Source organism: Taudactylus pleione, unplaced genomic scaffold, assembly GCF_031769625.1.
Source record: "Taudactylus pleione unplaced genomic scaffold, aTauple2 ptg000007l, whole genome shotgun sequence".
NCBI classification, from domain to species: Eukaryota; Metazoa; Chordata; class Amphibia; order Anura; family Myobatrachidae; genus Taudactylus; species Taudactylus pleione.
Window position 1 is genome coordinate 25,431,184 of NW_028284410.1, and position 25,540 is coordinate 25,456,723.

General features: G+C 45.2%; 2 protein-coding genes across 5 annotated transcripts in view; both read right to left on the reverse strand.

Annotated features, from left to right (window-relative positions):
• Positions 1–20,857, reverse strand: part of LOC148542997 (gap junction alpha-4 protein-like) — a 54,497-nt gene extending 33,640 nt beyond the window's left edge. Inside the window, exon 1 of the mRNA XM_088462660.1 lies at positions 20,817–20,857. The gene's annotated coding sequence lies outside the window, so the exon portion shown is untranslated. The remainder of the gene's footprint in view (positions 1–20,816) is intronic.
• Positions 16,035–20,904, reverse strand: LOC148542998 (gap junction alpha-2 protein-like). 4 transcript variants are annotated; one of them, XM_088462649.1, is made up of 2 exons: positions 20,817–20,904; positions 16,035–17,394 (listed from the first exon to the last, which is right to left on the reverse strand). In XM_088462649.1, exon 2 carries the CDS (start codon positions 17,386–17,388, stop codon positions 16,372–16,374), a length of 1,017 nt encoding a protein of 338 aa, XP_088318775.1. In that variant the 5' UTR covers positions 17,389–17,394; positions 20,817–20,904; the 3' UTR covers positions 16,035–16,371. The 4 variants fall into 4 exon arrangements, with proteins under 4 accessions (XP_088318775.1, XP_088318756.1, XP_088318766.1 ...); XM_088462630.1 differs by lacking the exon at positions 20,817–20,904 and adding an exon at positions 20,379–20,432; XM_088462640.1 differs by lacking the exon at positions 20,817–20,904 and adding an exon at positions 19,912–20,118.
• Positions 20,905–25,540: the final 4,636 nt, after the last annotated feature.

Genomic DNA, 25,540 nt, shown 5'->3' on the forward strand with positions numbered 1-25,540 from the left:
ACACACAAACAATATCCTCATCATGAACATTATCAGTGTCAGCTACATAAATATCCCCCTCATCCTGTTGCACTTCCTTAGTGGCATCCTCACTTTCTATAAAGAAAATGTATTTTCTCCCGTGATCCAAATAGAATTAGGTGCAGCTTAAAGAAATCTTTGTGACCTACACCCATCACACCATACTATGCAGATAAATTATAGAATAAGCGCTCCTCCTCTGAGGTATATAGAATAGTTAAAACAGTTGTTTTTTCTTCTTCGCAACAATCAGATTTCCTCCAATGGAAACAATTTCCTGAGGCTTCCTCCAAAATATATATAGGTCATTTCTTTGTTTCCACACACTCCAAAAAACACCCCTTCAGTGTCAGACAGCACCTAAAAAAATCACAATATGGAATCTACAACAGCCTTGGCAAAGGCTGTTGGCTGAAACGCATTGGTGATCTGTGGGAGCTGCCAGGATCTGCCACCTGAAGGGAACCTGTCATTCTGCAGGGAAGGTGAAACTGCTTTGGGGTAGCATTATCACCCATAATGCCTAACACTGTGCCTTTCTGAAAAGATTGTTTCTGGTACTATGTCACCTTGCTTTTATTTATGATTACTGTATGTGATGTGCAATACAACATGTTTTAATTTCTTTTAACACAAATGTGACAGTATTTCATGATGGTAAATTCCATATTGTGATTTTTTGAGGTGCTGTCTGACACGGAAGGGGTGTTTTTTGGAGTGACATTCCTGAACGCATAGTTTATTCTTCTGCTTTAGTGCTTTTTTTCAGCACTGATTTTCCGGTTATAATTTTTTTGACACCTCTTCTAGGACCCCGATAATTAACAATCCTACTCAACGTGAGCGCCAGAGCAATTTATCATTGCTACGGCAAGGAGACAGCCGATCCGAAAATCAGCTGTGTCCCTCAGTATTTTCACTGCTTCTTTCAGAGCAGTGAAACTAGTGTGCATCCATGACCTACAGGTCACACAGGTGCACAAAAGTCCTAGCGTCCAGCGGAAGGAGCCCGACAGGGACGGAGGGATCCAAAGGGATCTCTCTTCACAACTCAGGACTCCTCCTCATAGGGAAGGAGAGGGTAGTGGGAACAACTGCCGTCTGAAGATGGTGAATGTTCCAGCAGTCAAACTCTGAAAATATTGTATTTTCACAGCTTGAACTCTGTCCCCATACTAGTGTATGGGGACTGTGGGCCATACTGGGAGATTTGCAAGCTTAAATGCATTGATCAATTCATGAACTAAAACACCATTAATTTATTATTATATTATTAGTTATTATAGTGAGTGCAGAGCCTATGGGAGAAATATAAAAAAATAAATAAAAATAAATATTATATATATATATATATATATATATATATGTGTATGTATTTGAGGAATCTGTATGTAATGCCGGCTGTCGGGATGCCTCCTGTCAAAATACAGACAGCGACATCCCGATCGGGGTCAGGTACATATATTTACCTTCTCCCCTTCTCCCCCTAACCCTCCCTTCTTGTAGCCTAACCCGAACTCTCCCCGTTCGTGCCTAAACCTAAGTCTCCCCCCCTTCGTTCCTAATCCTAACCCTCACCCCTTTGTGCCTGACTCTAACGCCCCAGTGGTGCCTAACCCCCCCTAGGGGTGCCTAACCCTAACACCCCCATCAAAACCTACTGCTTACCCCGCTAAGGTACATCCCAATATATATATGTATGTATATGTAGAAATCACAGGCGGCACTCCAGGTCTTTTACAGAATTCAATTGTATTTAGGTCATGTCACTCCGACCACCAACGGTTCATAGTGTATTACACTCTTTTTTTCAAGGTAACAGGTTACCTTGAAAAAATGTGTAATACACTCTGAAACGTTGGTGGTTGGAATGACATGACCTAAATACAATTGAATTCTGTAGAAGATCTGGAGTGCCGCCTGTGATTTCTACCTATTTATGCTTAGAGGAAGGCACCTGGGCATTTTCTACTTTGAGGAGATTGAGCGCGGTCCGCATCTGGAATCATATATATATATATATATATATATATATATAAATATATACATACATATACACACACACACACATATATATATATACATATATATATATATATATATATATATACACATACACACACACACACATGCATACATATACACACACATACACTTTTTTTTACAAATGTGCACACAACAGAATGTAAGGGGGGGAAAGGCCTTTGTACAACTAATCTTTTCATGTAGGTCATTAGCCTATATTAGTAAACTAGCCTAATCACAAAGTACAATTAGCTTTAATTATGTGTGCACAACAAACAATCATTACAACAGATACATTGAATACTGTGAGAAGACTAGTTTAGATCCTTAGCTATACAGGAGCTGCAATCAATTGCGATCGTTCTGTGTTGCAATTGCGATCGCTATTCTGCTGTAATTGCATAAGCAATTGAGTATACACTTGCAAGCACTATGTATGGGTGGGCGTGTTCTAAACGCAGTTGCAATTCGGCTAATAATCGCACATTATTTCGTACGTGATTGCAATAGCGATCCATGCTGAATCAGGCACTCGTCCCTCACGTGCTTCTCCTCACCCTACTTATACTATCGTTTACTCCTAACTCCCCATATGGCACGTAACACTTGGTTGCTGATGCCCTGCTGCTTGTGTTATGCAGCTATGTTTAAAAACCATGTCCTTGTCCTGCATGGTTTTGTACTTCTAATAAATGAGCACACAAGAAAAAGAGTTGTGTGTAAGGCGCTGCGGAACCTTTGTGGTGCCATATAATTAAAAGGATAATAATTAAGAAATATTATAATACTAAAAGGTCCCCCAAAAAACATCTTTGTAGGCAAATTTCCTGTGAATACACTGTCTTTTTACTGGCAGCAGGTGCTGAGAACAGCATACTCAAGCTCAGGGGCGCCGAGAGGGGGGGGGGGGAGCGGGTACAGTTTACTCGGGCCCGGGCTTCCTCCCTCTCTCCCTCTGCAGCAGCCCAGCACACAGCGTGTGCTGGGCTGCAGTGGGAGATTGCTTGCGGCTGCTAAGCAGCAGCCACAGCAATCTCCTATGCCTGAAGGGGGGAGCAATCACACTGATTGCGCCCCCCACTGGCTTTGCGTCGGGCTGAGGAGCTCACAGCGCCCCCTCCCCGACACGTGGCGCTGCAAAACTCAACTTTTTTTTCAAGGGAGTGTGGCCACGCCTGCTGCAATTAGGCCATGCCCCATCTTTACCGGGGCCCGCGTGGCCCTCTACGCCCCTGCTCAAGCTTAAGCCTGGAAACACAGGTGAATACAGAAAATAAGTAAAAAAACATAAAATGTCCCAGCACTCCTCGTGCATTAGCAATCAATCCACTGCAGTGGCCTGCAGCCACAAATGGCCATGCTCTCCCAAAACAGCCCTTGGTCCCTGGCACTACAGTCAGTTGGACCTACTTGCTGGCTACTATTCAACATCAGTGCCCAGAGCACTAGGTGTATGAGAGTTTTAAAAACTCTTCCTCTGCTGCTGGTTTTCTGCTGGCTCTGGGCAACCTGGAAAACCCAGAGTTCCATATCTCCACTTTGAGCGGTGCAGCCCAGAAAACCCGGAATTCCAAACTTCTACTGAAGCTGCAGAATGTGCCGGTCTTGTTTTCCTCTCCCTTGGAGGGAGTTTATCCCACCAGAATGTTGGCAATTCACTTTGCCAAGCTTGGGGAAGAGCACTTTTCCATTCGCAACAGCCAAGGTGATTCAGCCTTCCGAAACACCTTTCCAGGCGTGTCTTCTTCATACTCCATGAAAGTGGTGTTTCGGCAGAGGAACTACTATCCTTTTCTTGTGGACACCGGGTTCTACTCTTTTCCGCTGCCCCACAGACAACGAATCCCACAAAGGGACAGTGGGAGAACCAAGTGACCAAGCCAGGGGCACAGGAATCAATGTCCCTTCTTGCCAGGGTTTGTGCAAGTTAATTTGGTATATCTGCTCCATACGACTTCTTCCTCGCTACCTGGCATGGTAATTTACTTCATAGGATCCTTGACAATTACCAAACAAATTGCTCTCTTGTGTCGGTAAACAAACTTTGTACCCTGGACAAAACATACCTGAACTTGCGCAGAAACATCATAGACTTGTTTCTTCCGACTTTGAGCCTCTAAGATTTTCTCGTACAATAGGACATATTTTATATAGTCATTCATATACTGTAGTGTTCTAACAAATTCCATGACATTTGGTTCCTCCACCTTCTGCTGTTCCCAGCATTCTTTTAAAAGGTCCACAATGCCTCTAGGCTGTCTTTCAAAAAGAAGCTTTAACAGGGCTGAAGCCGATTGAGAACTAGAGTACTTCATGTATAGCAAACATGAGGCAAGGAAGTACTTCATCCCATTCCCATTTACCATCTAGGACAGCTCAGCGGATCATAGACTTGAGTTTTATTAAACCTTTCCACCAACCCATCCATCTGTGGGTAGTAAACTGAGGTATGCAGACGTACTATTCCTAACTAGAGATGAATTTCGGATCTTCCTGCCTACCCTGGATCCTTCACCCGAGCAAAACCTCGCGACCCTGCTGTCGGGTCACAAGGTTTTGTATCGAGCGGGCTTAACGCTGATTGGCTGAGAGAGCCGTCTCTCATAGCTCTCAGGCAATCAGCGTTAAGCCCATTGATAATTAACACTAAAGAAGAAGATGGAGCCCGCCATCCCTCACCGCCTGACACTGCCAGCACCCCCTGTTGCCGACACCTCCGGCACCCCCACTGGCAGCATCCCCTGCTGCCGACACCACTGCTGCTGACACTGCCGGCACCCCTGCACTACAGCCCAACATACTGAGGACACAGTCAGCGACCCCTACACTGCTGACACACCCATACTGAGGACACCACCAGCACCCCTGCACTACCGACACTGTCAGCACACATGCACTGAGGACACCGCTGGCACCCCCACTCTGCGGACACTGCCAGCACCACAGCACTTCCATGTACTGAGGACACCGCCAGCACCCCTGCACTACCGACACTGTCAGCACACATGCACTGAAGACACCGCTGGCACCCCCGCACTGCCGACATCACCGGTACCCTTCACTGAGGACACTGCCAGCACCGCAGCACTGCCATTCCATGTACTGAGGACACAGTCAGCAACCCCACTCTGCTGACACTGCTGTCACAGTAAGTGCACTATTGGTGTATCCAACCCACACTGTATAACACACTATCCATGTTGGAAATAAGAAGCTGAAGTGCCACATGTTATTGCCGCCCACTGTGTACTTAGCTTAGTCAGCCAGCTAGCTGGATGCAACCTTTTGGCCTTAACTAGATGAAGCAAATAATATTGTGAGGTAATCAAAATTGATTGGAAATTACTGGAAATAAATGTTATTTCGGCCCATTTATGTGATTTTAGCTGTTTTTATGATTTTTTTAAAGAAAAAAATCCAGATCCAAAAGCAAAACCTGAAAACAAAACACGGAGGTGAGGTTTTGGCAAAATCAATCCAGATCCAAAACCAGGGAAGATCCAGATCCAAAACACGGGGGTCGGTGCACATCCCTATTCCTAACATCTTACATAGCTCTGCCATTACTTGGAACATGAATGTGGTCCTTTGATCTGTAAGGATTGTTTTTATGGATCTGAGGTGAGAAAAGAGGAGCATTAATTCTTTGGCAATAGTAGACATTTTGTAACACCTGACTCTGCGGAATCCCCTAATGGAGGGGCTGAAAGCTGTGGTCCCGGGTTGAGGGAGAAATCTAATCTGCCGGGGAGGTGTTCACCAGTGACCCCCTCCAAATGGGATATGGGTTTCAGCTGCTCCCGGCAAGCAGGTCACAGTCCTTTGGTCAGGTATCCGATGTGAGTGGGGAATGGAGAAAAGTATACCCTATGGCCCACTGGAAATACTTTGAGGAAATTTTATGTACAGTTTCTATACCTACAGGTACAGAGTAGGCACAAAGAGAATTGCTTCCTGCAGTGGTACCATGGGAGACAAGAGGGAATATCCACAGAGGAGTAGGACACTCTCATGGCACTGGAAGAGGTTGGCGATTTCGCTGACTGGGAGAGTGCTCACTGCACAGAGTGCGGATACTGGAGCACCATTGGTACAGAAGATGGAATCAGAGATAGTACTAGGATGGATGTGCACTGAGTATACCACGTGTGAATCCAGATGCACTGGAGAGTGATTGTCTCGGTTGGTGTGTACTGGGTACACAGTGTGCAAATCCAGATGCACTGGAGAGTTGTTCAGTAGTTGTACTCGGTTGGTGTGTACTGAGTACACGATGTGTGAATCCAGATGCACCGGAGAGTGGTTCAGTACACTAGTTGTTCTCGGTTGGTGTGTACTGAGTACACAATGTGCAAATCCAGACACACCAGAGAGTGGTACCAAGATGATATTTGGAAATAACTTGAGTGCAAGGAACAGGAACCTGGAATGGAATGACAAGCATACACCAGTAGTGACAACATTGCACAGGCAACTTCCCGGTATCCAGAGCCCAGTTATATACCCAAAGGCAACAGTTCATAGGAGATCAATATCAGCTGACCGAGACTATGCTACCATTGGTTGAAGGAACAGTCAGTTGAGAAAGACTATCATAGCGGCGCCCATGACGGCAACCTCAGAAACCAAGACAGAGCCGCACATAGAAGTCCAAGAGCACCTAAGGTAAAATTCTCAGCACATCACCCACCACCGCGCCTGACATATGACCACATGAGAAGTCAGAGGAAGCCGGTGCCAGGGTGAGTAACGGCCGTTCCTAGGCCGAACCCTGACATGTTTTGATATTTCATAAGGGTATCTCTTCTGGATAACGCGTTGTGTAATCCAAGATTTCTAAGACATTGGTTATCCGGTTTTGATTTCTCTAGAGGACCCACGAGATCCATTGCAATGCAGTCAAATGGTACCCCAACAATAGGCATTGGCACTAGTGGTGCTCTTAAATGAGGCCTTGGGCTGGTCTTCTGGCACTTGGGACACTCTTGGCAGAATGTTTTTACTTAAGCCAGGATTCCTGGCCAAAAGAATCAGAGCAGAATACGTTCTAGTGTTTTCTCTTTTCTGAGATGACCTCCCAAAGATTGGTATGAGCGGCTCACAACACTAGTGGTATATGTACCCTGGGCATGAACAACTGCTCAATCTTCTTCCCTTGCTCCACTTTGACTCCATATAGTAGATCAGCATTAAGGACAAAATATGGAGTGCCCTCAGGTGGGTAGGCAGTTTTTATGACACAATTAACTTCTATGACACTAGACAGGACATTCCTGAGGGCAGCATTGTTTTGTTGATCTCGGGCAAAACTTTGCAGGTCTATGTCAGCCGGCAGCATATTCCAATCTGGACTGGGGCCATCCTCAATTAATAATAGTAAGTCAGATGTTTCATCTCTAAAGAGTGTACTGGCCATGCTTTTCCACTCGTTTCCCTTTTCTGGAGGTAGGGCCTTGGAGACTTTACAGTGACGTTGTCTCTGTGGTTCCTTTAAGATCTCAACAAATCCTGGGAAATTGTATTCCAATATGATAGGATAGGGGAGCTTAGGACCAACCACGAGACCACCTCGTAAGTGCGCCCCTTTATGATGAGGCTCACTCGCACCTGGGAGAAGTTTTCTGTGGATTCATGAATGCAGAGCACTTCAACTAATCCTGGCACCTTTTTTACTGGCCTGGGAAGGACAGCCTCTGAGATCAGGGTTAGCTCACTCCCTGAGTCTACAATAGCTCAGAGTTCTTGGCCACTCAGTAACACAGTTTCCCACATTAATTAGGGTCTGGAATCCAGCGGTGCTTTTGTGCAAAAAGCAGGGTACGTAGCACCCATACTAGCAACCCCACACTCCATAGGCTTAGTTTTTCTTGGACAGTTCCACCTTATATGACCTGGCTCTCCACACTCATAGCAAATGACCCTGGCATCTCCAGCTGTGTTTCCTTGAGGAGGGGTGACAGTCGGGGTTACAGGCCAATGGGGTGCCATCTTAACGGGTCACTCATTCTCTGGTTTCTTTTCTGGCATCTTTGTTATATTTCATGCAGTCTCATACTGCTTCAATACTGTAATTATTTCCTCTAAATTCTGAGGATCAACGTGTATGACCCAGCACTGCATATCCTGCCCTAGGGTTCTTATACACTGGTCAATAACCACCGTCTCTACAATCTGAGTGGCAGTGTGGTCTTCTGGCTGGAACTAACTTCACTCCTGGCTGGCGAGTTCTGCCACCTGCTTCCGAATTGGGAACCCTGGTAATAGGGCCCATTTGTGGAAGCGCTATGCTTTCCCAGAAGGAGCGAGACCAGACCAGGCCAGAAATGCACTTTTAATTAAGTCATATTTCTCTGCATCAGCAGAGGATGGACCAGCATATGCTTTCTGAGCCTCACCAGTAAGGTAGGGGGCAAGCCTTTTAGCCCAAGTATCTAATGGACATTTTAAGCTCTGTGCCATCCTCTCAAATATTAACAAATACGCCTCTGGGTCATCTGAGGTAGACATTTTCTTTAGATGCCCAGCAGCTGTGGTGCCCATTGATTGGGTCACTAATTTTAGAATTTGCTCCTCTGTCTTTTGATGGGAGGCTAGCTAATTTACTACCATATGAAGAACTTCCTCCATTTTTACAGTGGGAGGCATATGTAGGAACTTAGGTGGTTTTAAATAAGTGCAATGACATGAGCGGTTTTACACAAATAAATATATATTTAGTAATGCACAGTCAACTAAGTTTAGCACAGCAGAGGCAAAACACTTTTTTTCCCCTTTTAGAATGCAGTGCTTAATTAAACCTCAGTATGTGAGCTCTGCTCTGTTCAGTCATCAGGTAAACTTTATTATGCAGCATGCAAAATCTAGCATGTGAATAACAGTCAGCCTTTGAACTCATGAGGGAATAAACAAAGGCCCTCATTCAGAGCCGGATGCTCTGAGCAGAGCACACGCTCTGAATGAGGGCCGTCCTCCATAATTATGGAGCGTCCTCCTGGACGCTCGTATAGCTGTGGGTCACCACCCACAGCCTATACGAGCGTGCAGGTTGATGGCCGCGATGGTCTTGACCATCGCCACTGCGAGCCGGAGCCTGCGGTTGAGTTTCTCAACCGCAAGGCCCGGAGTGATTTTGGCTCTATCAGAGCCAAAATCACTCCCACTGACATCACTAGTGATGTCAGTGGGCCGGCTTCTGATGGTAGGCGTTCCCTTTGGGAACGCCCCCGTCTGGGAGGCATGCCAAAGGGGACGTGCTGTCAATCAACATCGACAGCACGCCCCCTTTGATCAGACACAACGAGCGAAGGAAAGTCCTTTGCTCGTCACGTCTGGCACATACGCGCGACGGAGCTCCCGCCATCGTGCGCATGCGCAGTGCACACCATCGACCCACTTGCGAGCGGACAGCCGCTTACGAGTGGGTCTGAATCAGGCCCAAAGTAAGCAACTTAACTCACAGTGCACAGCAAATTACCCAGTGATTTTAATATAACTATGGTTATTTAGGTCTGCAATGTAAAATGGGTACTTGAAATAAGGACTCGTTAGGCAGATTTCCGGTGAATACACAATGTATTTTTACTAGCAGCAGACACTGAAAAACTGCATACTCAGGCCTGGAAACACAGGTACATACTGTACATAAAATAAGTAAAAACATAAAATGTCCCAGCACTCCTCGTGTATAAGCAGTCAATCTGCTGCAGTGGCCTGTAGCCACAATCGGCCATGCTCTCCTGGCATAGCCCTTGGTCCCTGGCAGTAAAGTCACTTGGACCTAATCGCTAGCCACTACTCAGCATCAGTGCCCAGAGCATTGGTTGTATGAGAGTTTTAAACTCTTCCTCTGCTGCTGATTTCCTGCTGGCTCTGGGCAACCTGGAAAACTTGGAGTTCCATATTTCCACTTTGAGCTGTGCAGCCAAGAAAACCCAGAGTTCCAAACTTCTACTGCAGCTGCAGAATGTGCCTGTCTTGTTTTCTATCCTTTGGAGAGAGCTGACCCTGCCAAAATGTGGACAGTTCAGGTTAAGGAAGTGGGACAGTAGTATGTCCATTGAGCCCTTGCCCTCAGATGCAGTTCAGTGTTTTAATACCGCTGTTCGGAAGGGTCATTTTGTGAATGTTTTCACTTTAACTAGCAAGGCGAAGAAGGCATTATCTGTGGCTAAGAAAAGAGGTAGCATGAGCGAGGAAGATTACATGTACTATCATAATTGGTTGAAGGGCATGTTCATATATGTGGCCTGCTATTTAGAAATGCGACCTGATGATAATATGAATATAGTGCTGTATATGTATCTTTTTCATGAGCTTGTTAATTCTGTGTGTGGGATGGCATGGAGCGTTTACGATGAGAAATTTAATTGCAAACAGCATAAATTGATTTTGGGTCCAAGATCATAAAAGGATGTCATGCAAATGAATAGGGTTTCATCCGATGGGCAAATTGGTGGCAGTACTTCAGGGGGCAACTAGGGTGGGAGTTTTAAACCCGGGGCATTAAGCCTGGGCATGGCAAATGTTTTGCTTTCAATAATGGTGTCACGACTCTCAGATGGATAATGTATAGTAGCCCATACTTCGGGATTGGCAAGACCCAGTACTGAGGCACGGAGTCTAATGTGCCAGCGTTATTCACCAGGGAACCCCACAAGGAGATTTGGACTTGGCTGCGTCCGGCACACAGGTCACGGCCCTCAGATTAGGTTCCTTAGTACAGGTGCTGGTGTATTTTGGACTGAATAGTGTACAAAGCAGACATACAATCTTAGTCGACAAGACAGGCCAGAACCAGATGGACAATACAGTACCAGAAATCAGACAATATCAGAGTCGGGAACAAAGTCAAGGTGTGGGGATCCCATCCCATTAGGGATTACGCATGTTCAACTGGCAGTAGTGGAAGGGGTGGGGGCTTGGGATGGCCACTGCCCCTCTAGATAGGGCTCCCATGCCTGTACATTTGAGATGGATGTTGCCTTGTCTACCCCAATCGTGCGTATGCCTTCTTTTTTTAGGTAGGGTTAGGAATCTGCATTTTGCAGTTGAAATGCCTGAGATTTTGCAAGAGAAGGTTATGCATGAGGAGGCGTTGGGGCTGTTTGGTGACCCCCCTTTGGCAGATCTCATTCTCTCTCCCTCCAGTGGGGGTGGTACCCAAGAAGACCCATGGTAAATTTAGGCTCATTCAGCATCTGTCTTCCCCAGAGGGTTCATCTGTTAATGACGCTATCCTTGAGTACAGTTGTTGGGTCGGTTATCAACCCTTTGATGCGGCACTCATGTGCAAGTTAGATATTGAATCTGCCTTTTGCTTGCTGCCGCTGCACACAATCGGTCTTCCGGTTCATGGGTTTTAGGTTGGCTGATGGTTTCTACATTAACAGATGCCTACCGATGGGATAGTCCTTTTCTTGCGCATATTTTGAGAAATGTAACTCATTTGGAAAAACCTGGTGTTTGGCCAAGTTCAAAATGGCTGGTGGTTTGTTGGGGTTTTTAGTGTAGTGTCCCTGGGATGTGACTCTTGCCCTGGTGAAGGATAGACATGGACATCAGCGTGAAGGGCAACAATGGGCAAGGTGGGTCCTTTTCCAGAGTTTGAAGTGACATTTACAATTGTAGACAATGGCGGCTCTCAGCCTCATCGTTTGAATTCTTTCCCCATAGAGGTGGCAGTTTTGGTCTTTACTCTTGCAAGTTGTCTGATAGGGAGGTAGGGTGAGTAGCTTTCCCCTTGTCAGCTGTTCAGGTTTCTTGTATGGAATCTGTATGTAATGTCAAATACCGACAGTGGCAGCCCGACGGATCGAGATCCCGACTGCAGCAGGTAAGTACCCTAACCCTCACTTAGTGGTGCCTAACCCTAACCTCCCCCCTAGTGCCTAACCCTAACCCCCCTCCCCTGTTAGTGCCTAAACCAAACCCCCATGCCCGCACCCTAAACCTCCCGTGGGAGTGCCTAACCCTAACCCTCCCTAGTGCTGCCTAACCTTCCCTGGAGGGTACCTAACCCTAGGTCCCCCCACGGCTAAATGCTAAGACACCCAGCTTACCTTTGTTAGGTATGCTGGATGTCGGGATTTTGTAGTGGGGCTAATGATAGGCATCAGGATTTCGACGCCTATCTTTAGTCCCATGTTGGGATGACAGTGTTGGGATATCGTCGGGCAGGATAGTTGCAGCCGGTATCTTGACTGCATCCCTTCTTGTATATATATTGTATGTTCTTGCAGGTCTTTAGTTAGCACATACCGCACCCTTCCCACTAGCTTTCCAAACTCATGCTTTTCATTTAAATGCTTCCTTAACCACTAGCTTTTCTCATACATGCTACCAATGTCCAGGGCCAGCGCTTGGTTTCTCAGTTCCCAGCGCCATCCTTTGCTACACACCCACTGCCTTCCCTCTCCACCCCTCCCCTCCCCCGAGCTTATATACCAATAACTCCACCATCTGGGTGAAGAGCGGGGTTCTCCTAGAGTTATCCAGGTTGTGGTCCTGGCACCTTTGTGCAGCTGCACAGAAAGAACATGATTTAAACCGGCCCTGCCCATGTCCACTAGCTTGTCATTCACATGACATCCCCTGCCCAATGCTTTTCTATAACGTCACCTTAATCCCTGTAGGATTTTTAAATATCAATCTATGCCCAACACCATCAGCTATTTATACAAAATTACCACTTCATGCCTACCTTTCTCACATGCCACCTTGCCCACTAGGTTGTCACTCATGATAAACCCCTGCCCACCGACTTTAAACTATAATGGTACCTTCTATCTATCAGCTTTTCTCACACATGCCTCTCCAACCCATTAGCTTGTCATTTAGTCCCTGCCCATTGGATGTCTCCAATGCATTTCGGCTTTTGGGCCTTTCTCCTTCGGCTTCCCGCTCGCCACACAGCAGCACACAGAGACTGATCCTGGGAACCGCATCATGGCACCAACCACCGCCATCCACCAAGGCACTAACAGCGGCCACCCACAGACTGCAACTCAGTAGCAGCCACCCACACTCCAGGCATGCTACAGACCCCAGCACCACCAACCCAGCGCCGGCACCCACCGTCCTAACCAGGACCAGACTTCCATCATCACACAAGTGTTGTATGGACAGCATCCACCAACAGGGGTACACCTCTCACCCCAGGAGTTCTGCAGACCCCAGCACCGCCCACCCGGCGCCGGCACCCACCTTCCTAACCAGGACCATTCTTACATCACCCCAACACTGCCACACCCCATCTGCAATGCCACATCGAAGGCAACCTACCGGTAGGTAAGTTGCATGCTTGCTAGACAGTGCGGGACGCCGCCACAGCAGCACACTCACCCACACCATCACCATATCCCCCTGGCGGCTACCAAGACTGTAGACCATAGGTCCAGCAGGGAAGATGTGCTGGTCCAGAACCACACGGAAAGGAGCCCACTAAAAGGGTCCACCCACACCACCTCACACCCCCCCTTCCCCTGGGGACTATTCCAGAGCTGCACTGTGCCTTCTCAATAAACAGTTTGGCCCCTCACCAGTTTGTTCTGTCTTTTGTTACACACAAGCACCACAAAACAAACACTCATCCCCATCCTGCATATCCAGAGAGCGCACTGACCCACCATTTTGCTCGTGAAAAAATGTATCCAAAATGAGTGTACAGTCACTTGCTCAATTGAATAGATAATGTTGTCCTGGCTCATGACAAGCAGAGATTATCACAGCTCTGTATCCACTCACCATAGAGTAGGAGCAGAACACAGACTCTCACCACTTGTGGTTTCAGGTCTCTTGGTAGAGTAGTATTCCTTCTTCTCTCAATGCCCAGTAGCTGTACATTATATGTAAGTGCCAACAATGGTGAACTCATTTACCAGTGCTGAGAATATGCTAGTGGTGTAGTGAATCCAAGTCTTGTGCAGACTTACCCAGTGATAGTGAAAAGTGGTTTCAGTGTGCTAATATTTTGTAGTCATGTTTTTTTTGTAATGTAATAAAAAATTTTTTAAGTTGAACTGCCATTTTTTTGTGCCGCCCACTGCTGCCGCATAGGTTAGTCAGCCAGCTAGCTTGGCGCAAATTTTGGGACTAAACTAGATGAAAACAGCTGTGAGGAGGTCAATATTGACTGGAAATAAATGATATTGAGGTTAATACTATTGGAACAAAAACAGGCCCATTTTATGTGAATTAGCTGTTTTTATGATTTTAAGAAAAAATCCAAATCCAAAACCGAAAAACAAAACACGGAGGTGAGGTTTTGGCAAAACCAATCCAGATCCAAACCCAGTGGAGATCCAGATCCAAAAACAAAACACGGGGGTCGGCGCACATCTCTAGTAATTACTAAAGGAGGGGTGTGCTGTGAGGTGATCACTAAAGAGGGAGGAGCTATGAGGTGATTATTGGTGGGGGAGGATTACTAAAGAGGGGTGCTGTGAAGGGATTACTGAAGGGGGGATGCTATGATGTGATTACTGTAACATGGTCAACTCAAATATTTGTAATATGCCTCCATTATCTAGAGGTTCTCTGTATAATGGGGGCTGGGGGCCCATGCCTATTTTGTCAGTCCCAGGCCCCACAATTTCTGATGGTGGCCCTGGTCCCAGCCCACATAGTTCCTTTACCTATGGGAGCCCTGTACAATCACATTTTTTTTTTTATAGTGAGTGACACAGCCACACACACACACACACACACACACACACACACACACACACACACACACACACACACTACAAATAGGCAGCCTGTGACCAAGTCCAGCTACCCCAATGGACAATCATGGAGATGGCCCAAAATGTCCACTGCCAGTCCAGCCTGGGAGCACATGCCCCCTTGTTCCTCAGCCCATTTCACCCCTAAGCATAAGATACTGACTGTGCCACAGCTTTACAATCTGCTAAAAGCAGTAACTATAAAAGGCTCTTAAACATAGAAGTCATGTTAGTATTCAACTTACATTTTTAAAACCTATTAAATGCACTTTAAAGCAAATAATGAAAAATATTTGTTAATGAACTTGCACAAACTCAGTTTCTGACAGGCACCTCTCCAAAAACATTTACTATTGGCAGGTACAGTACATTCTCACCTCCATTAAAACATTAACTGCTGTTTATACTTGAAGGTCTTATAGGAAATGTTGCTGTGACCTACAGTGACGCTCACACCCCATCCATCTCCAGGACCTACCTGAGCTCTCTGTGGCCACACCGACAATACTTGCCATTGTAGCGCAATAAAAACTCGGTCATCAGCTCTGACTTAAATGGTGACACTGCAGTTTATCAACGGGATTGAATTTTAACACCAAGGTCTAAAAAAGAATTGGATTGTGAACTGTTGGATATGAATTGTGCATGCAGAATAAAAAAAAAAAAAAAAAAAAGTGTATACGTCCTAGTCTAAATGCCGACTTAAACGTATCTGCTCATTTGGTGTCTCTAGGCTTAGAGAGGCAGAAATGGGGAGGGGAGGGACAGTCCAGCATAGACAGAGTACAACAAGCATGTTCTCTCAGGCATGTATGTTGTGGTTGTTTACCCCCTGGTACATGGTATATGCTGATCTTGCACATGGAAAGATAAAAAAAAATAAAAAAATAAAAATATAAGAAAAGGACTATGCCACCCTCTTAAAAAAAATAAAAAAAAAATATCAAAACCAGCACTAGTACTCCAGCCTAGGTTTGGATCAGCAATATTGACAGGGCAAAAAAAACTTCCGCCTAAAATGTCAATGCCAGCACTAGGTAACTGAGCCATGTCTGTATTTTTGCAGTGGACTGCCCGGGCTTGTAAGCGATTTGTATTTCAATGTTTGGGGTGGATTGTATTTACATGTTCTTTTAAGAGATGATACTTTTCAAGGCAGAAGGTTAGTAATCACCTATTGCTGTGGAACGACAAGTTCTATTATACACTTCCAGGTATCTCAACAAGCCAAAAGATCAGAATAACGCAATAAATGCAGTATGCAGCTGTGCTCATATTTTATTTTAGGTTTATGTTCATGCTCAAACATTGTGAGAACCGCCTATCTTAGAGACTGGTAGAATATTTCTGAAATCAGAGTAAGACTAGGAATGTTGCCTTCAGTTCTTCACATACAATGGATGAAATTAGCATCAAAATATATATATTTTTAAACATTTAGTAGTGAACCAAAGCCTTTGGTATGTACATTTATAAGCTGTACTTGGTGTCATTTGAAAATGCTAAAACCAGTATACATAACTCACCCCTATAAAGTATTCACCAATATAGTTTGAAAATAAAACAGATTATAAATTATGTAATGTCCTGGTACAGTAAAGCATTAGACATAATGTTGCTTGCCGGCAGTCTGAGAGCTACATGTAGTGGGAGCAAGGTTAGCAACTAAACCTGGAACACCAGTAACTACCATGGATAGACCACTTTGGGACCAGCAATCAGAGGGTAACTTTGCCTTCTCAAGGCTATTAACCTGCTGTTGCATGTGAATGGTAGGCCATTTGCTCCTACCAGAGATTTTGCTGTATCCTGGCAGCTCTGTATCTTGGTCACTTGTTGTAGGATTTGAATACGATTGTGGTAATGGAGCTCTGTTTGGAACCCTTCTTCTGTAGCCAGATGTGGGAGGGCAAGGTAATCCCACCTTTACAGTTTGTCGTATCTGCTTGCAGCAGAGGTGAATAAGTTCCAATAAGTTGAGCAGCAAAGATATGAGAGAGACTACCAGCATGAATATTATGAAAATGGTCTTTTCCATTGGCCGTGATACAAAGCAGTCCACTTTGTGTGGACAAGGCACCCTTGTACAAACAAATACTGGAGGCATCATAAAACCATACAGATACCACTGACCAAAAACAAATCCAGCTTCAAAAATACTTTTGAAGATAACACTGATTGCATAGGTATACATTAAGGCTCCCCGAATTTCAACCTTCTTCATAGGTGTTTGTATTTTCAAATCAGTCTCAATCTTTGGCTCACTTGCCCCAACAGCCATTGCTTCTGTCCTCCGTTGTTTCAGCTTTTCTTCTCTCCTGGACAAGTAAACCACATGACCAAGATAGATCAACGTAGGGGTGCTGACAAAGAGAAACTGCAGCACCCAGTAGCGGACATGCGAGATAGGAAAAGCCTTATCATAACATACATTGTTACAACCTGGTTGTTCTGTATTACAAGTGAAGCCAGACTGCTCATCCCCCCAAACAGACTCTCCCGCCAAGCTCAGAATGAGAATTCTGAAGATGAAAAGCACGGTCAGCCAGACTTTTCCAATGAGGGTGGAATGTTCCTGGACTTCATCGAGCAATATTTTAAGTAAATCCCATCCGGCCATATTCCACTAAAATTGAAGAAATAAATAAAATACATAAAAAGCTTACTAGGCAAAACATTTAGAGAATATTCTACTTGGCCATAATTAAAGTTTCTCTGGTCAGATCTGTATGTAGCTCTCAGCAATAGATGAAATGCCACCAAATTTAGTAAGTATACAGATGTGTCCTCACTTACTGGTTAGTCTGGGTGCCATATGGCACGGGACAACCGTCACAACTGAGATGCTCGGAGAGGAATAGCACACTGTATTTTTCTCTCTTTTAATTGTGCACCTTAGTGGCATAACAGATGCAACAACAAACCACTCACAGTGTACCAGTGATGTTAGGCTGCGACTTTACACATATACAAAGTTGCAGATGAAGCAAAACAGAACTAAAAAATAAATTAAATAAAAAATATCGGCGGCCACTCGCATCTGAGCTTTTTTTGTTTTTTCATTAAACACAGAGGCCCCTATTTAACAATGAAGGCAAACACCAAGCTGCATTTTTCGTTTAGTATCACTGTGATAACAACAAGTGGTCGAAGTGGAAATTTCAAAGTGGGGGTATGGAAATATCAGAAGGGGGCTTTACTTAGGCAGTCCCAAATCCTTAGCCCTTCTGATATTTCCATACCCCCACTTCCTCCCCTCACAGTACACATCACAGCATACTATACCTCACAGTATACTACACCTCACAGCACACCAGTACTGCACAGCTCCACACCTCACCTCGATGTGCTGCACTCTGCTCAGTCCGGTGACAGCTGTGCTCCCAGGTTTCCCTCCCAGGCTTCCCGTCACTCCTCCGCGGCATTTTTAATTCAGTGCTGGCCGCGAGCCAATGACAGCTCGCGGACCTGCAGCCCAGCCAATTAGAGGCAGTTACTTGGCCGCCTCTGATTGGCTGCCAATCTGTGTGCTGTAATTGGCTCGCATCTGGAGCCAAATTAAATATACTGCCAGTTGCCCTGATTGGCTGCCGGAGCCAAACTGTTGACTGGAGCTGGGACTGTGACGGCCAGTCAGGTGCCAAAGTGAAGTGCCGGTATGACATACCATTTCATACCAGCACACTTTGAGCACTGATACGAATGAAAAATCCACTGGTATTTACCAATACTTACCCCCCTGGCGAGGTCCCGTGAAGTCCTCCTCCTTGGCAAGGTCCTCCACTGGGCTGCTGGCAGCCTAACGCCACCACACCAGTGTATTGCGCATGTGCATGAAATGGGGACCCGGCAGTGCCTGGAAGGCTTCGCTGAAGCTGGAAATGGGGACTGCATCACGCTCGCCTTCTAAAAGATGGTGAGAGCGATGCTTGGCAAACAGCGGTAATCTTAGATTACCTATGCTTATTAAATCCAGAAAAGGTGGCATAACCCCTTTAGCGAGTGCTAAAAGTGTTATGCTTCATTGTTAAATAGGGGCCAGAATTAAATACAAAGAGTGGGATGTACTCCGCATGAAAATGCGGCCAAAACTCAGCAAATGAAGGTTTCTGAGTTTTGGCTGCATTTCCATATGTACCCTGTGAGTAACGCCATCTTAAGAGTACGTTACCCAATAAAAGTCTGTGGGCTTCATATCGGATTTCTTCTGAGAGGGATCCAATAGGATCCCTTCCAGTGTCCCCCACGGCGGCGATATGTGCTGTTATAACCGCATAAACCCGGAAGTGCCTCTAGCATCTAGCTATCGCAAATGCCAGTATGTGCCTAATAAGTGACAGGATGTACAGCATCACATATGCAATAGCACATCCCACCATATCGCATGGGAACCGGCGCACTGAAAGGGGCCATTTGGTGCAACTGAAGAAGCAGTAAGAACAAACAGGTTTGTACTATTCAAAACATGGGAAGGAGTCCGTAAAAAAAAAAAAAGAAAAAAAAAAAAAAAGGGAAGGTTTATAATTCTAACATCTGGTGGAACAAAAGAATAACTGAAAAACAAAAAAGAATAGTAAAAAGTTTACCATGTGTGGTGCGGTCTCACTAATGCTCTTCTGGTTAAATGGATGTAAATCCCCAAATCAATGTTCCAAATTCTAGTGGAAACCCATCTCTAAAGTGTGGGGGCTTTTATAGTAGCTGAGTGGGGAGCAACTCTAAATTAATACTTATGGTTTTTAAATTGCTGGATTACTGTGCCACTCCACCAAAGCTTACACTACCACAACAACCTCATCCTTATTAAAACGCAGGCTACAAATCAGTTGTTAAATATCCATAAATAAAAAGTACAGTATACAAACTACTATAATCTCCTTTAAATCACAGCATCTGTATAAAAGTCAACTTCAGATAACAGGATGAGGGTGCTGTGACTTGCTTTTAGCATTCAATCTGTGATTTCATTATTTTATAGTAAATTACACAAAAATTTTTTTTATCATCAATCACTTTAAAGGTGTGAAGTTACATAATGCAAATAGTCCACCCCAAACAACAGTCACCAAACCAACACAGCAGGTAAACATCCAAAAATCCCAAACTTTAATCCATACTATGGAGCATATTAACAAATACTCGCCTGCTCAGCAATTTGCAGAGAAATCCCAATGGCTGTCTCAGTGCCAAAATGACACCTTCCTCGTGAGCTATAATAATATATATATATATATATATATATATATACGCACAGTCAAAACAACACTCCATGACTCCCCTACTCCTGGGGTATGTGCCAGCTGGCAATTGCACTACTCACTCCATCCACATTAACCTCACCAGTGCACTACTAAGCCCTAGAGGGGGTGGGGCAGATACTACAGCAACAATATCATGGTGACCTAACTAGGGACCCTTCCCAAAGTCCATGGTGCCCCCTGAGAAACCAGGGCACAGGATACATTCCTCCAGTACCTCACCCCTTAATTCGGCTCTGGTTTACCCAATATTGCAAGATGTAAACATTTACAGAAAATATCTCATAGTAATCTGTTTATAGAGCAAATTGTAGCACATTGGGTGGTGTATTTTTTGCACAGCTACTCTTACCTGGCAGCCTTGCACAAATACTCTTCTAAGTTGTAAAAATTGGACAACTTTACATATTCTTGATGAACAAAACTCTTTTCATCTGATGAGCCTTTAACCTCTCCCATGATTAATAGAGTCAGGTGAGAGGGTGTTCTGCAAAGTTCACAAAGTTGGTTGAAACTATTAGTTTCTCTAATTTGGAATTTTTTTTCCATTTGATACAGTATATGTAGTAAGTAGCTATTAAACATACTTTAGCATAAGCCACCTGCATGTTTTTTTTTTTTACATTTCTGTTATTGTATATATATTGTATAATGAAGGGCAGACCTCACCTTCAATGCATATAGAACACTTAGGCTGAAGCACTAGAGTTATTACCATTCTGACCTGTGGCATGATTACATGTGACTTGTTTTAAATGTAAGGACTGGACAGGAGAGGTTTTACACATACCGTATAATGCCAGTTGTATAGTTGCCAGTGTTGGATTTCCCAATAGGCACTTGATGAACGTGCCTAGGGGTCCCACTGGAGGGTAAGCATGGGCCCAAATATATTTTACCTAATGCTTGGCAAACACTATACAATTAATTGTTAGATATCTGTCCAATCTGGCTGGTTGGATGAAAACCTGGTAATGTATGGGAGCAAATGACAATTGATCATTTGCTCACAAACAATGGAATACAGACAAAAATGGTTGTTCAGACAAAATAGTTAAAACACATGAATTTAACCAATTTGAACAATTGTATTTTGTCCGTTTTCCAGTGTTTAAGACCATATGATCAACTGTCATTTGCTCCCATACATAACCAGGTTTTCATTCCAACCAGCCAGATTGGACAGATATCTGACAGTATTCCCAGCATTAGTGTGATCTGACCCCTGAATCTGCCAATGATAGTTGCTGAGTGTAGAATCAGAAGCTATAATTTAGATGAATTTATAATAAATCTGAGAACATCCACCTAAGATAATTGCAATCCATCATTTTATGTACTTTAACATTACAACATTCCATACAGTTAGTGCAACAGCCGATTGGTTTTTGTTTTGATTTTTTTTGTATCATAATTGTTGTGATTTTATTCTTACAAATCCTTCTTAGTTTACTAGTATATTGTAGGATTGCCAAGAAAAAAACAAAAACATGAGCATGATATGTAGTGTCCTTTTATACTGTGGCTTCAGTCATACCACTATCAGCGCGACAGGTCCTGGGCGACTCTGTGAGATTACTCACAGTGTATTAGCCCGACATCTGCGCTCAGCCCTGGGGGAGGAGACATTTCCCTGTTCCTTCCATGGGAAGGAACACAGGAAATGTCTGTCTGTCGGCCGTGGTTGGGCATACACTGCCAATGCAGCCAACAGTTACCTCTTAAATATCGCATCGGACAGGCATGCTGGACAATCCAGCATGCCTGACCGAGCAATATTTAACCCTAGGTCGCCCGCACACACGCTACAATTATCGGGCCGATCCGCTGATATCGGGCGGATCGCCCCGATAATTGTAGTGTGTATGGCCAGCTTTAGTCTGAATCAAAAAGGGTATATATGAGAATAGCCACAGCTTTCCTCACGCCAAGTTCCATCATGCTTAATATGCAACTTTGTATGTGTGTAAAACCAATTATTGTGCAGTTAAATCTCAGCCTAGCATCTCTAGTACACTGTGAGCGACTTTTCGATGTATCTACAATGCACCTAAGACGCAAAATTAATGTATGGCGTAAAGACACTCATGGTATGAGGACACAGATGTTTTTTTTTTTTTTTATGTTACAGGTAGTGCATTTTTCACTCTCCTGGTGGAGGCAACATAAAAGAAAACTCATGTCTGGTTGCAATCAGAGCTGGATTAAAGGAGTACATACTTTGGTCCCTACTCACACATTAATTACTAATGCGGTTCTGGACGAATGCCTGGGCTTTAAGCTGAGGATGAGAGGATGGTGGCATGGCTAGATGGCACATTGTAGTAGGGAAGGCCATCGGTGAGGTGTCCATCGATGGGTCCATAGGTGATTACCATCGTTGGCACAAAACCATCAATGGTGAACCATCGATTGTTTGCACCCTCTTGATGGCCACCACTGTCGGGAGCATGATGGGCAATGGGCCAATTAAAAATGGGCATGGGGCTTAACGGTCACTGGGGGGCGAGGCTAAGCTCCATCCTGTCAAGGAAAATAAAAAAAACATTGCCTCCCACTCATCCATGGTTGGCAGAGAACCATTGGTTCTCTGCCATGCCATCGATGGCAAAACTAGTCAACATTGGGTGACCACCATCAATGTTTTGAAATCATCGATGGTTGATGGCCATCCCTACATTGTAGAGTCCTCTTGCTTCTGCCTGCAGGCATTATGGCTGGCAGATACAGTAGGAGGGCAGAGCTGCTGCAGTTCCCAACTCTCCAGAGCAGTGTTTCTTAATCTCTGTCCTCATGGAACCTTATCAGTGCATATTTTTCAAGGTATGCTAGAGAATAATTACCACCACCTGTAGATTTATTGTGTTAGTCAATAAACACACCTGTGCTCCAGCTAGATGATTTGGAAAACATGGACTGTTAGGGTTCCATGGGGACTGGGTTTGAGAAACACTGCCCCAGAGTGACAAGCAATTTACACTACCAGTCCTGTAAGGATTAGAGGGAAACTATATTGTGTGTCCCAGATTGTGTCACTCTGTAAGTATAGTATGCATGTGTCTCATATCCTGTACCCCTTTGCCTGTGACCTAGGCTTACCATATCATCCCTTTATTTCAGAACAAATGTGAATTACACATGTTCTGTGGCTGATTAAAACCAGGTGAAATGGAGACTTGAAGTCAGCCAGCCATAGAATTTAAGCATTCTGTGATGACGCACTGCATGTGTGAGTTACTGTGTCTGTGTATGTACATAACTGCTGCAGGTATGCTGCTGCATCTCTGACCAGCTGCATGTGTGATGCTGCTACTGTGGGCCTGATTCACTACCGAATGCAACTGCGAATGCAATAGCGATTACGCACGCAGTTCAATTGCGATAGTATGTTAATCCATTGTGATTGCTATGCCACAGCAGCACAACATAAGGACGCCCACTTTACCTTACACACATCCGTAATCCTTAGCAAGACTGTAAAACCATCGTTAACGTCGAGTACCATCGCAGCCTCACACACACTTGCACAAGCTCTGACCTTACTCAGGAATTGCTAACTTCATTGCACGCTATGAGTCCTCAGGCTGCGTACGGCATCGCAGTGGCTAATTTATGCCATAGTTGCCGACTTTCTGGCTGCTCCTTCCGGGAGGGAGCAGCCAGATCGGCAGGGCAGCGGGGAGGGTGTGTGGCCAAAAAAGGGGCGTGTCCGGAGGGGGTGCCTGACATTTGTAGGCGTCACTGGGGCGGGGTCACGCGATCGCGTCATTTTGGCCCCGCCCCCGCTACTCAATGCCGATAATACAGGCATTGTGAGGCAGGGGGCGGGGCCAAAATGACACGAATCGCGTCACTGGCTGCCCTCACAGTGGGGGTTAGGTGTAAATTGCGGGGGGATGTCGGGGGATCGGCGGCCGCCGGGAGGCATGCCTGCCTTTCCGGGGGGGCGGGAGCTGCACCCGATTATCGGGAGGCTCCCGCCCAAATCGGGAAGGTAGGCAACCCTGATTTATGTACGCTCATGCAACGGCGTTAAAATGCACTGGCATGGCTGCTTTTCTCCGACCACCCCCCAAGGGACACTTCCTGTCAATCATGTTGTGATGGGTCTTCATAGTCACTGTGATTGCAGTCCCGATCGCAGAGGCCGGTTCCGCGCACGTGCACTGCACAGTACGCAACAATTGGCCGATTGCGTGCATAATCGCAGTTGCGATCGGTAATGAATTAGGTCCTGTGACCGCCTGCATGTGTGACATTCTGTGTCTGTGACTCCCTGCATGTGTGACATGCTGCGTCTGTGACCTCCTGCATGTGTCGTATATAGCTCAGGTAATAATCACAAAGTGAGTACTAAAACTGAATTAGGCATCTTAAACACAATAACAGACACCTTAAACACAATAATTACACACATTTTGTGAGAGTAATCATATGGGAATTGTCTAGTCATTAGACAAGAGAGGGGAAAAGGAACTTATAAAGCATAACAGGAAAATATTAGGTAATACTTAGGATTTGAGGAATGGTGTCAACTCAAAATCTATGTTAAGACCATTAGGTTGCAATGTTCCTAATTCAAAAATCATTCTGGTTTCTTCCTTTAAAAAGTTATCACTCAAATTCCCACCTCTCCATGGTATCAGGGTAGCAGAGTAAAACTCACTCTTAGCGTGTCTACTGCTCCATTTACATATATAATTGATTTATGTTTCATGTTATATGTTGTTAGTGAGTATGTCCATCTTTTATTGGCTATAGCCTATATATATATATATATATATATATATATATACATATGTACTTATATTTTATTTTGTACTTACTATGCTTTTTATTAAACCTAATTCAGTTTGAGTACTCACTTTGTGATTATTACCTGAACTACACACGGGACCAATAGGAGGCGCCAGAGGATTTCTTTCTTTCTCACATATACTAGGGAAGGTGAGCCCCTATCTTTTCACTCTAAAGGCAGCAACCTATTTAGGCTATAAGCTGCGCGCTGGGAGGGGGGCGCTGTAAGCCTCCCAGCCCGGCGCTAAACGGAGCGGGGGGCACGATCAGTGTGATCACTCCCCCCCACAGCCATAGGAGACTGCTCCGTCTGCTGCAGCAGCCGCGAGCAGTCTCGCACTGCAGAACAGCACAAGTGTGTGCTGAGCTGCTGTGAGGGAGGGGGGGCGACACCGGACCCGGGCCCCGCCGGGCCCCTGTAGCAAGCCTGGGCCCGGGTAAACTGTACCCGCTCCGCCCCTCTCGGTGCCCATGGTGACATGCTGCATCTGTGACCCCCTGCATGTGTGACATTCTGTGTATGTGACCCCTTGCATGCTAGACATGCTGCATCTGTGACCCCTTGCATGTTAGACATGCTACATATGAGGTATGCAGTCGGGAAGCCGGCGGACGTAATCCCGCCGGCCGGCTTCTCGACTGTTTTATCCCGGCGAGGGTTAAATGACAGGCGTCTAAATCTAGACGCCTGTCATTTTACCAACGCCGGGAGACCGG